Raw genomic sequence first — 13,501 nt, 5'->3', positions numbered from 1 at the left:
TGGCCATATAGGCTAACAGCAGTGACGTTTACAGGAATCCCTACTGCCATGCTGGAGCCTACAAGGCCTCTGCCGACACTCCCAGCTCGAAGGATCCACTCCACCTCCGAAAGGAAACATGACAGACAGTCACGTCCACCACGACCTCCATCCGGAGACCGTCCCTCCTCTCCAGGAAATGGCAAACCCAACATCTGCGATGGCAACTTCAACACTGTGGCCTTCTTCAGGAGAGAGATGTTTGTCTTTAAGGTTGGCAGAATGTACATTAATGTACACTACCTAAACTGTGTATCTTTGTAATGTGTAATATAAAGAGATTAACTCTATATATACTGTAGGAAACATACATAGATTAAAGTTTACTCGAAATTTGTTACATAGATGTGTATGTGTGTATGTGTGTAGATGTTTAAGATGCGCTAGTCTTTTTCTCTGAAGCTGCTGAAGTATGGACTAACTGCCTATTTGTGTTTTGATGAAATATAATGTTGGTTCTTGATGTATTCCATGTATTTCTCATGGATCAGAGGGCATATAAACGCATATGCGTGAAGGGCAAACAGACAAATTTGACTGGATATTTCTGATCCAGCTTTAAATGTCTCATAAGGTCACATCCTGCTGCTGTTGTCAGTATTTTTTTCGTCAGTAAAGGCCATTCCATTTCAGACAGAATCAAATCAAAGTCTTATGCATTACTGAATCCCTTTATAGATGCTGACCTATTCAAAATCTCGGCACACACTGATACAACTGGATAACCAAATTACGCATTTGTATACAGATATTCACATGTAAATGGTAATTGCTCTGATTCTGCATTAGAGCGGCATCTTGCAGATGCACTCAAATTATGGGAATAAAAAAGAAGAGTTGAGACTACATATTAACACCCCATGCAACGCCTGACGTGTGGGGGTGGGAACAACACGACAGGAAGTCATTTCCAAGTAATTGTGAGCCTGCTTCATGTGGCAGTACATTGCTCATGATTAGAATTTTTTTTTTTTTTTCGCGTGTGGGTTGCAGTCACTAGGGAGTTGTTTGGACGTGTCCTACTTTCACTGGAGCCAAATGATAATGAGCTGTGATTGATGTGCTCCTCCGCTTGCTGCTCCCAGGACCGATGGTTCTGGCGGCTGCGGAACAACAAGGTGCAGGAGGGATACCCGATGCAGATCGACCACTTCTGGAAAGGGCTCCCACCCAAGATTGACGCAGCCTATGAGAGATCGGATGGAAAATTTGTGTTCTTCAAAGGTATATGAGCACCCACCTCTACCAAGGCACAGCTCTTGGTGCATGTTATGCACAGCATGTTAAATAATTAATAAGGTGGGGAGGTGGTAGTAGCCTAGTGCGTAACACACTCGCCTATGAACCAGAAGACCCAGGTTCAAATCCCACTTACTACCATTCTGTCCCTGAGCAAAACACTTAACCCTGAGTGTCTCCAGGGGGGGACTGTCCCTGTAACTACTGATTGTAAGTCGCTCTGGAAAAGGGCGTCTGGTAAATTCTGTACATGCAGAATTTAAAATGCAAAAATGCAGCTACCCTTCATCTGCTCAAATGACTTATTCTTAAGTCAATGAATCATTGAGAAATTCTTTTCTCGCTTTTTCTCCGCCTCACTCGCACACACAAACACACACTGTCAAACAGTAATTTAGCCCCATGCTGTCTCAGGACGTTCAGAGGGCCAGGGCAGTGTATTTATAGTTCTCGTCTCCCTCAGTGCTCACATGCTGTACCACAATGGGGGGGTGGGGGGGGTTGGTTTGTAAATATACAATTTAGCAATAAATACACAACTCTGTTTTTTTTTTTTTTATTAATATTTTATCGGTCTCACTGTATTTTTTTAATCTTCTGCAGACATTATGTAAGATTGCCCAATCCTGGTTTGTCATTGATCTTGTAGGGGTTTTTGATAATTCGTTAGGTTATTTCCATTTTGATGTAACTATTGAAGGTCCTGAGAGAAAAATAGGCAGACTGCTGTATCAAAACATCTCCAAAAGTGTAATGGTACACTTTCTGCTGTGGATACAGTGGTCAGGGCCAAAAGTGGTCCAAGGAAGGAAAGCTGGTGAAGCAGCGAACCGGTTATTGGTGTATTTGGGAAGTGCAGGCTGACCTGCTGACAGAAATACGTGAGAACACACAGTGCATCATAGGTTGTTGGGTAAGGGAATATGCAGCTGCAGTAATGGGGATCATGCTGAGCTGTATCCATCAATTGGGAACAATGGATCACAAGTCACATTCTCTTGAAGTGCTGACCTATGGACGACACTGCGGCAGGCACCACCTCACAACTTACAGGACTTAGAAGATCTGATAAAAGATCTTCTTAGAAGACCTCCTCTTTGAGGAGCCCAGTTGTCATGGCGGCATGGTGCAGGGATGGACACATTCGCATGGCTTCACAAACAGGGCGGTTTATTACATAAAACAGGTACACGCATCAGAACAGGACTTACAGATAGTGCCCCTCCGGCGTCAGTCCATGACACCAGTGCATAACAGCCAGACTGGGTTGCATGCAAGGAACACTTTGACAATGATACTCTTAGCAGCTAAACTAAAGACCTGTTCCAATGTTCTCCGTGTTCTGTGACCAGATTCCTTCTGCTGCGTTCATCCGCTGTCTGCATTAGAGTGGTGATGCGGCAGGGTGAGGAGACAGTTAATCATGTCAAGAATACTGACATAAGCACTCCCATTCAACACTGCAGAGAGTTTCAGACACACAGGTTCCACACCAATTTGTGGTTCCTTCTTGTATAGTGTTCCATTGGTTCTGCTGTCTCACTCTTCTGGCTCATTGTCAATAAATTCCAACTGAACTTTATGAAACTCAAATGTCTCTTCTTTGATTTCTAACACATTTTTGACAAGCATCAGTGAGAAAAAATGCTCTTAAAATGTTTCCAAAAGTGACTTCCAAACAGGACTGAGGATGGGAAATTAGAATGAAGATCAGGCTATCTGCTTAAATCCGTGATTAATGAGGTGCCGATGGCAATGTCTGATAAGCGACTTGCTTGGCTTTATCCTCCATCTTCAGTGTGACTGCCTCATTGAAATTTTCCCAAAATCACTGCTGCTCAAAAGGCTTAATGGAGTGGTGGGGAAGAGTAATATATAGCGCGGTTCACCTCATTCTCCTTAACATATTAACTAAACAGAATAACGATTTTGTAACTTTTATGTAAGTTATAGTGTTTGTGAAATTGTCACATTGTTAATGCAGACTGGATCTGTGATATGTGAGATAATTATAAAAAAATACTTTTTTGTTTGGTACATTGAAATGTTAACTAGTTAAGATAACCATGTCTGTTTGGATTTTCTATTTAGGCGATAAGTACTGGGTGTTCAAGGAAGTGACCGCGGAGCCTGGATACCCCCACAGTCTGGAGGAGCTGGGCTGCTGTCTGCCCAGAGATGGCATTGACACCGCCCTGCGCTGGGAGCCTGTGGGCAAAACCTACTTCTTTAAGGGAGACCAGTACTGGCGCTACAACGAGGAGAAGCGGACGGCCGACCCTGGCTACCCCAAGCCCATTACTGTTTGGAAAGGCATCCCAGAAGCCCCACAAGGAGCCTTTGTGAGCAGGGAGGGATGTGAGTGACCTTTGTTCACCTGTTTTAAGGAGCCGCCTTTTAAGGCCCAGCATTTCATGCAAAGTGATTCACCAATCTGTCCACGCTTGGTAATACCCACCAGGGTCATTATGTGGGTTATTGTGTGAGGGCTCAAGGCCACGTGACATAGGCAATTTATCCACACAGAGCTGAAATATTGAATAAACCCTTAGTTCAATCATTTGTAATTATAGATGTCCTTACCTACTGTATGGGAGCAGTATGTAAGGACAATACTCAAGGTCATTGGTAAACATATGTTCAGCAGGATTTAGATTAATCTGACCTTCAGTAATAACCTTTAGTTATAAGGTAGCTGTGTGTCTTGGGCATCATTGTTATTCCATGTATTTGGATCTGTGTTGTAAATGTGGACCTTACAAGCCATTGTTTGGGGGAAACTGTGCCGTTATTGAGAATGACTTTGTGGAACTGAGAGCCTCTGTCACCTTAATGACTACATATTTATAGCATAATTGTTAGAACTGTGTCCTGGGGCTCTGTGTCTTGTGCATTAATGCAATTTAGCAGGTAAACACCATCGATTTTTAACTAGCTAATTATTGCGCTCCCCATGCTCCTTCTGAGTTACAAATTTAAAGTGAAAGTGAAGTGATTGTCATTGTGAAGCACAGAAAGCACAGCACACGGTGACACACCAAAATGTGTCCTCTGCTTTTAACTCATCGCCCTTGGTGAGCAGTGGGCAGCCATAAAAGGCACCCGGGGAGCAGTGTGTGGGTACGGTGCTTTGCTCAGTCGCACCTCAGTGGCACCTTGGTGGATCGGTATCCTTACCCACTAGGCCACCCCTGCATTACACAGTTCCTCCAGTATTTCAAAATTAATGTAAATTCAGCCAAACTCCCAATTCCTGGTTTATCCAGCCACCCCAACCTTGCAACCTGATCACAATGCGCCTTGCCCAGTCTCAGGGTCTACCTCACAAGGACGCCCTGCATTACTCATTTACCTACTTTTACTGCCTACCTGTTTATATTCTACGGGACACACCATGCTGGGGACACACATTGCAATGTAAGAAGATTTTTATAAATGAAAATCAACTTCTACCTTCTATCTAGACACCTTAAGTCTGTCTTTGTTAACCAATCAGTCATTCTCACCAGAACTGCTTTAGGTTTTGAATGCAATATATAAAAAATGGGGTTACTTTTGGAATTTTCACTTGTTCCTGCAGTTTCTTTTTAAGGAACAGCAAAAACCTTTATATGATGCATTGCACTTTTTATAAAGGTTGCCATGAAATAGTCTACAAAATCCTGGAGGTACTGATAACAGCTCCTGTCTTTTGGTGATGTAATTTGGTTTTAACCCATAGGCCTAATTTCCAGTATAAAGGTACTTTAGCTTCATGGCTGCTTGGGCCACTTTAATGTGGATAAAAAGGGCATTTGGCTGTGAGGTCAGTGGCAGGTCAGGAAGGGTTAATTCGGCGGGGCAGCAGCGAGTCTCTCATTTGTGCAGCTCCAGCAGAAATCCCAGCGCTCTCCCCCAAGCCATCTTTGGCAAGGAACTATCATCACTTCTCCGAGTCATGTCACAACCTCCTGTGCTGCATTTCACAGAGGAATCCTGGAACATGATAACATGAGAAGTGGAAGTCAGAAAGGGTCGCACGGACCCTTCGGCTCACTTGTTTTTACTGTAGCTCCCGGTTTTTCTCTTCAGCCTCTTGGGCTTTTCTTGAGGGATTCCGGATGCATTGCTTAGAAAGGGAAGGTGGGGAATGGTGTGTGTGTGGCGGTGTTGAGCAATTCATCAATCAAGATAACCCATTGCTCGATTTAGGTTGAGTGTGCATGCCTGCAACCCAGAATTCATTGATATTTTTAGTCCTTCTAAATAAGGACGCATGCAGATAACATCTCACATGAGTTCCTTAACTTTTTTTCACCATTTCTCGGGGGTTTCCATAAGGAGCCACAAAACTAACCATCACGATGCAGTGTGGCCCTGGTTCTTTCTTCTTTTACCTACTTATGTAAATCCTGTAGACAACTTGCCTCATACTAGGGAACAAGCCCCAAAGTTGGTGGGAGTTCGAAAGGCGCTCATTGTTGGTTGATGGAATAAAGTGAAACCGAGAGAGATTATAAGTTCTGTGTGGTTTCTCTAATCATTGGAGTAACCAGTTTTTTTCTTTTCATAGTTTACACCTACTTCTACAAAGGTAAAGATTACTGGAAGTTTGACAACACCAAACTCACCGTGGAGCCTGGCTACCCCAAATCCATTCTGAAAGACTGGATGGGCTGTGACCACACGGACATGGAGAAGAACAAAGATCGACAGCTTCCCCACGATGACGTGGACATCATGGTGGCCATCAACGACGTCCCGAGCACCGTCAACGCCATCGCCGTGGTCATCCCCTGCATCCTCTCGCTTTGCATTCTGGTCTTAGTCTACACTATATTTCAGTTCAAGAACAAAGGGGTACAGCAGAATGTCACCTACTACAAACACCCTGTGCAAGAATGGGTATGACACACTATGGACTGGATGAAGGGTCTTACAAGAGAGGGCTTTGCAGAAAAAAAACACTACGAACTCATGGGTACATCATGTGACCAGTGCCTGTCTCCGTACAACCTGTCCAGAGATGTCGGTTGTTGTTGGTGGCGGGGGGTCGCCCCGCCCCCTTCGAACCCCTTAAAAAAAAGTGTGTCCTGTTAGCGTGAGCCGAGAACACTGAACTCTTGGAAGGCTCTTCTAGAAAAGAAATGGACACGCTTTGCTTTTGGCCGGCCTTATGCACCTGTCGTCCACTTGTCTACCCTTATCTGGCTGTCTCACCTCGGGCCACTCAGCAACCAATTTCTCCAAGAGACTCCGGGAACACCTTCAAGGAGATCCGCGAGGAGGAGGCCCTAAGCCAGATACCAGCAGTCTTTGTGTTAAGCCGACTTTGACTTGTACATGAATTTCAAATACATTCTGAAGCTTGAGATGAGAAACTAAACCGTGTTTAAACAAATACTTAAAAAATTCTGATAAAAAAAAAAAAAACACAAGGTAGAAAGGCCATAGAAAAACAAGGGGTAAGAAAATCAACATTTTCTGCAGAACGTTATGCTTTTACTTTATGGCGTGACCTTAATTACTGAAGAATTACAAATGTCTGGTCAGTTTTTATTCCCCGACTGGAACTGCACATCGTGGACTCGGTTTTGCAGGCCGGCCTGTCGACAGAGTCTGCTCATTTAACTCCCATCCTCACGGACTCAGCTGGAGCTTACAGCAAGAGAGGACACACATCTGGATCATTGCAACGTGCACCGGTTTTTATCCTCCTCTTTATTTATTTCTGAAATTACTCACGAAATTAATGCAACTCTTACAGTTATTACTCACTTGTGCATTGTACTTGTGACGCCGTTGTGTGGCTCTTTAACACTGACAGGAGGCGCCACACTTTGCATTTGTTAGGTTCCGCAGTTGAGTACAATGCGCCAGTAAGTATTTGCAGATATTAGTTATGCTGTATTCACAGGACAATAATTGCTCAGGAAGGTACAGTAGAATTTTTTTTTTGTGATAGGCATCTCTCTTGGTGCCTGTCCTTTCACGACCACAAGAACAGAACAAAAAAAATCACCGTACAACTTCGAACCAGGCCAAACTGAACTGTGAAGCCGTGCGGTCGGCCAGCCGGCGGCGGTTTTGTCTCTCGCCGTGGGCCTGTTGTGGCGCGTTCATCAGAACAGGCGTACAGAAACAACTGAGGCACTGCACCAGTCTACACGTTCAGATGGGCGAATTCAATCCGCACTCCGAGGCGGACGTCCAGCGTCGTTCTCAGTCTAATTTGTCAGTCCACCGAGAGTTTAACTCGGGGAGAGAACACGACACCATTCCTCTACTCACTTTATTCACCTTTGCCTGCTTCGGGTTTTTGATCATCGCTCAGCAGTTTAAGATTTTTGTTATCGGTCATGCGCAGTGGTGTAAAGTTTCTCATCAGCTGCCACTATTGAGACACAATTTGAACAGCACAATTGCACAAAAGGAACAGATGACACACATTCACGTGCAGCGGTTCGAAGATGGGTATTGCCGCTGAAACCGCTGCCTCGTCACTTCTGCTTCTGTTCCTCACACCTATTAAGTGCTTTTATTGGCTGTGTCTGTGCTGTCACCGTGGTAGAGTTACGTTTGCGGCCCTCGTCTTAGTTAAAGCGTGCCTCACTCATCACCATCACCTCTCTCCAAGAGAATGTTGCTAGTTGAGAAAACATCTCAGCATCTGACCACTGGCATGGAAGCCATAGGCATTTACAGTTCCGGGATAACATTAGAAATTAGATGGGGAAAAAAAAGGCCAGATTGTAGATTTCATTGGGATTTTTTGGGGACGATGCATAGGATAAGTACTGAATCTTGTTTTTGACTTGGTTATTTTCTATGACATGCTTGACCACTGAGTCTACCAAACAGGAATTTACTTGCCATAAAGCTTTGTCTGTGGAAAAAGCTCAAAAGGAGATACCTCTAGGCAAGCTCAGATCTTTTTTGAAGTCAGTTTAAAATGTACAGAAACTGGAAGTGCCATGTAGGCTAACCTCACATCAACAGGGTTTTCTTCAGAAACAAACGCTCAAGAAAGGGTTAGAACGAACTACCCAGCCGGCGCATCATCCGCTGTTATCTCAGATCATGCAGCAGAAACTTGCTGGTTAAAATGACCAGATATTTGACGGCTTTAGCCGGTAATGGAGCAGCTTTTCTCTGTAACTGTGTACGAGTTTAGAAAAGGCAGACAGTTCTCCCCGATGGGCTGTGTTTACGGGGATGGAGGAAGAATGCTCCCTCACCTCACAAATAGAGGCTGTTTATATACACTCTCGTCATTCAGATCCCTTTCTTTATGGATTTCATTAGGATCTTGATGAGTTCTGTTTCCTGTTTATCTTGCATACATCCAATAGTTCCTTATCATCTCACATGGTGATGAAGCCAGTCGTGTCAGTCATATCGGTCTCATTTACGGTCGTTATAAGGAGGGGGCGAAATGGAACAGGACCTTCTGACTATGATTTGACTGCATTGGCATTGACATCAAAATGTGATGGCTGGTGTCGTAGAAATGGGGATGGGGGGTAGAGACGAGCACAATATGCAGCCATTTTAAAAGTGCCAAATTGCTTTCACGGCTACGGCAGTACGTTTTATTTTCAGTTTTTCCACCCGAGTTCTCTTCTTCTCTTTCCTGATCAAATCAGCCACATATCAGAAAGAGCAAAATATTTATTCCCACTTGCAACAGAATCCAATTAAACTTTATTCATCCCGCAGGAAGCAATTAATGGCCACATTGTGTTATACCTCTCAGCAAGTTATCATTTCTGCACAGGAGAGCATTTGGCTTGCATGGAATAATTCTGCCGTCTCAGGAAAAGCACTGGAAGCTTTGCCCCCATCCCCACTTCTTCTTATTAATACTACTATCGTTTTTATTATTAATAATGTGTTCTTTTTGTATCTCAAAAGCTTGTGTCATTTTCTACTTTGCATTTCTCATCAAGAGCCCTGGATTGTATGTAGCTGCTGTTTGTGTGCCTGTGTGTGAGTTTAGAGCATTCATCTGTTGACATGTCTCAGAATATGAATGTTCTATCGCCGCGATCATTATCTGTCTGTATGGTCCGTTCAATTTACTGAGGATTTTTGGAATGGGGAAAGAAACAACACGTATTTATATCGATTTTACGCTTTCTCTTGCCCTACTGTAGTTGCTCCACATTAGCTGCTGTCTTCCAGAATATTTTCCATCCTGAATTATCCTCTGAAACAGACAGTTTCTGTTTTGATCTCGAACTGTGTCTGTGTCTGCCTTAGCAGCTTCTGCTGATACCTTTTTTAAGACACTGTGCCTTGTCTTAAAATATGCTATGGCCTGCTCGACTTGTGTCTCTGAATTTCTTGTGGTAGGCAAGGAATGGGAGAGAGGAGAAAAAAAAAGTTGTAGTGTAGTTACGAAATGCAATCATTTCCTCTGCATTTGAAATGCGCGTAGTGGCGCTCTCCGTGCAGATGCATCACGATTGGGTCCTTCTGTTGCGTTTGATCTTGGTAAATGACAAGGTCTTTTTTTCCCCTGAGCAGTCTAGCAGTTGGCTGAGACATGACACCGTATCAGAGTTGATTCTTAAGCGTTTGTGCCAAGTCGGTAATGAGTCCGTTTTGCTGATCACCAGGTAAGCATTAAGCTCATTCTCTGTGTTTTGACCGTCGGCGTGTTTTCAGCCTCTCTGTTGAGTCCTTTGTCAGCCTGTGTTCCATTCGAGGATTGAGTAATTGTCTAAGCATATCTAATATGTCTTAAAAGGTTTCACATGTCGGGAAATGATTGTCTTGGATTGTCAAACTACCCAAGTGGCTGACACTGGTGTACTTAAACTAAGCCATTGTAGTACAAAAACGCAGTTCCGGATGGTGATTTTTTTATCAATCAGGAGATACAAAATTTATAACTGAACCTGTTGGTGCTACATGAGCTGAAAAAACAACAACATTGTATTCTTACTCTTTTAGTCTCCTTCTGAGCTCCACAAGCAGGAGGAGTTCTTTGGATAAAGAATAAAATCTCAGACACAGCCACCGTTTAATCACCGTGGATGTCGGGTAGTTAGATCCCATTTGTAATGGTGAGGCGAACAAATTAAATCTCATTTATCACCTTTCTGCGAGCAATCAAAACAGAATTTCTCGTGGACAGTGAAATATAAGTGTTCCACAGAGTGATCGGAGTCATTGATTTAATCATGATTCCCCTAATCATGATGGGGGGGTTAACTGACTTGGGGCATATGAACTGTAAATATATAATATTACTTCACCTAATGTGTTGAGAAGAGAGTTACCAATAAACAGTGTGTACTGTGTATCAAAAATAAAAGTTCTTTGAAAAAAAGTTATTGGGGCCGTGGATTAAAATAAAAATAAAAAAAAAAAAAGAAACCAGGCCTGTTACAGTAGCATTATGCCAGAAGTATATGGTTAAATATTTATTGAAGATGTTAAAGGAAGGTGTTCATGGTGTGATTCTGAGATGAGGTGAGCCATGTCCATCCACCTCACTGTTTCAGTTCTACATGTTTTACAGTTTTCTTTTTTTATATATATATATATATATTATGGTTGGGTGGGTTGTGGGCTCAATTTTATGAAATATGGTGGCTGTAGAAAAGTCACCCGTAACTTGCCTGTCGTTGCCTTTTGTTTCTATAGTTCTTTTAATCGAGAATAGGAGAAAACATATCAGAACTAGTCCAGACTTTTAAAGTAACAAATGGCAGTAACGTTCTTATCTGAGGAGAACTGCGGGATTTTATCTAACATAGCTTTAAAAGGAGTTCATTTTGTTTTCGTTCAGATATTTCAAATGTCTTTTATGTACATATACTTTTTTTGAGTATGGAAACCAAATTCAACGATTTTTAAAATACATATCCTGTCATTTTTCTTAATAAAATAAAAAATAATAATAAAAAACAGTTACATAATTATTGTCAGTTCAACGTTGCCCTGGGTAAATGATTGTGTAAATACAAAAGCAATCCAAAATCCAATTTTGTTTCTGCTTCTTTCGTTTAAAAGCATTTAAATGAAAATTGTATCATCAAAACAGAACAGTGATTATAATGATATGTTATTCATCAGATTGTTTAAGCTTTCTTTACAAATCTACAATTTTATTCTATACAGATTTAATCTTTGCCCCCTGCCCTTATTTTCAACTGTTCCACGCTGTGTATCTAACAAATATCACCATGTTCTATTAACAAAGAAATGTCAATAAACAATTTTAAAATGCATTTTGCCCTTGTGATGAATAGTGAACGATTCTCTATGTGACATATTTTTATAACACAAGTGCTGTTAAGTTTTACATATGATAGACAGTATTAAGATGTGGTGCATTGAATTAATATTTTAATTAGGCCTGATGCATTATTCAATATAACATATATAAACTGAACTTTGATTGTCTGGGTTATGATAATAATTTGCCTTGAATTTATTCAAAATTAGTACAAATATTACATTGTGAGATGTAACGGTGTTTCAAATGTCTTTTAAATGTATTGAAATTAAGCGATGTTCCACATTGTCGGAGTAGCCATCTTAAATACTAAAACAAGTTAAAGTGCAAATATTGCAGAATTTTTTTAGCATTTTGGTTCCATTTTCCAGAGAATCACCCTAATGGCAAATAAAAGCCATGCAATTCAAGCTTTAAGCCTTTCAGATTCCACCCAAGATGTTAATTGTTTCAATCATAATTGTATCCATGAATCATGCAGACCTTAATTATTATGCAAAATGTGAGTAAGTTTATGCATCAACTGAACCATCTGCACACACATAATGTTGGCGGAAATGAAGACATATTGTTTTAGTACCAGTTAGTACATGAAATCATAAAGCACATGTCATCAGCTTTTTTAGTTCCCATTCTACACTGGGGCAGCTCAGCAACATTTTCCTCGGGCTGCGCTTCTGTGACAGCGTGTAAAGACGCATCCATGGGGAACCCCTCAACCTGGAGAGGGTGATGGTCACTTTCCTGCTTCAGCTCTCCAGCGTCTTCATGGCTATGTCCTCCCCCCATGGCTGTGAAGTAAGTCAGTAGAATGGCTCAGTCTTCAAACAAAATACAGAAATAAAGTGATTGTCACTGTGAGACACTGCAGCACAGCACACGGTGACACAACAAAATGTGTCCTCTGCTTTTAACCATCACCCTTGGTGAGCAGTGGGCAGCCAAGGCAGGTGCCCGGGGAGCAGTGTGTGGGGACGGTACCTTCATCAAGGGGACCCCAGTGGAACCTTGGTGGATTGGGATTCGAACCGGCAACTTTCTAGTTACGGGGTCGCTTCCTTAACCACTAGGCCACCACTGACCCAAATATGCCCAAGCAGCTGCTCAAGAGCTTGGATTCCTGTTCTCACCAGGTGGGACAATAATAAAGTCCCATACAAGATCTGGTTCAGATAGCCGTCTGCTGTACAGCGGTTGGCAGGTCTTGCAGCCTCTGAAGCCCAACACATAGGATCCCTGCCTGATTAGAACATTAGCACAGAGTTCAGCGGACGTCTGTTTGGGATGACACTGCCTGCACTGGGAATGAAGCCCACCATGCTGCTGACACCGACCAGCTCACCAAACATGCTTTTAAAACCAAAGGTATTATGTGGATCCTATAAATGAAATTAAAGAACTTGCCCATTATATATTGCACAATAGGGAAGCAGAAACATACGTACTTATCACATTTACAGCATTTACCAGATGGCCTTATCCAGAGCGATCAGTAGTGACAGGGACAGTCCCCCTGGAGACACTCAGGGTCAAGTGTCTTGTTCAGGGACACGATGGTAGTAAGTGGGGTTTGAACCTCTTCTGATTCAAAGGCGAGTCTGTTACTAAGCTAGATGCCACCTCTATATTATATTATATTATCACTATTATCAACTCAGTTATTATTATTTGCAACAGCAGTAACTCAGATAATGTAAGAACGTTGGTATTGTCGTTATTATTATTACTGACTTCCACGGGAGCTGCAGTCCTGTACGCCGCCATCTTGTTTGTAAACGTTCAGCCCGGCCTGCGCATGATCAGCAGACATGACCGCTGTTCGGCTGCGTTTAATACGGCGACAGATTGAGCGACATTTGAAAAGAGAGATAAAGGGAGATGTTTGTTTAGATCAAGCTGTCACGTTTCTCGTTCCAGGCTCCGTGCTAATGCTAGTCGGCACGTAAGAGGGCGACGCAGGCGAAGCCCCGCCCAGCTCGGCGCTGTTTCCAGGCA

At 42.6% G+C, this 13,501-nt stretch overlaps 1 protein-coding gene and 1 long non-coding RNA gene across 5 annotated transcripts in view; one reads left to right on the top strand and one right to left on the bottom strand.

Annotated features, from left to right (window-relative positions):
• mmp24 (matrix metallopeptidase 24) overlaps positions 1-11,498 on the top strand; it is a 27,627-nt gene extending 16,129 nt beyond the window's left edge. For both annotated transcript variants that reach the window (XM_028998126.1, XM_028998127.1), the window contains exons 6-9: positions 35-252; positions 1,125-1,263; positions 3,370-3,636; positions 5,831-11,498. In XM_028998126.1, the coding sequence (XP_028853959.1) occupies positions 35-252; positions 1,125-1,263; positions 3,370-3,636; positions 5,831-6,168 (962 nt within the window). In that variant the 3' untranslated portion in view covers positions 6,169-11,498. The remainder of the gene's footprint in view (positions 1-34; positions 253-1,124; positions 1,264-3,369; positions 3,637-5,830) is intronic.
• LOC114800581 (uncharacterized) lies at positions 10,674-13,501 on the bottom strand. Of its 3 annotated transcripts, none has more exons than XR_003751406.1 (2): positions 12,952-13,501; positions 10,674-12,327 (listed from the first exon to the last, which is right to left on the bottom strand). It is a non-coding gene; the product is annotated as an uncharacterized LOC114800581 (long non-coding RNA). The 3 variants fall into 3 exon arrangements; XR_003751405.1 differs by having other exon boundaries at positions 10,674-12,297; XR_003751407.1 differs by having other exon boundaries at positions 12,974-13,501.

This window comes from Denticeps clupeoides, chromosome 12 (assembly GCF_900700375.1).
Source record: "Denticeps clupeoides chromosome 12, fDenClu1.1, whole genome shotgun sequence".
Taxonomy (NCBI): domain Eukaryota; kingdom Metazoa; phylum Chordata; class Actinopteri; order Clupeiformes; family Denticipitidae; genus Denticeps; species Denticeps clupeoides.
The sequence above is the reverse complement of the archived record's forward strand: the minus strand, read 5'-3'. Positions and strand labels throughout refer to the sequence as shown.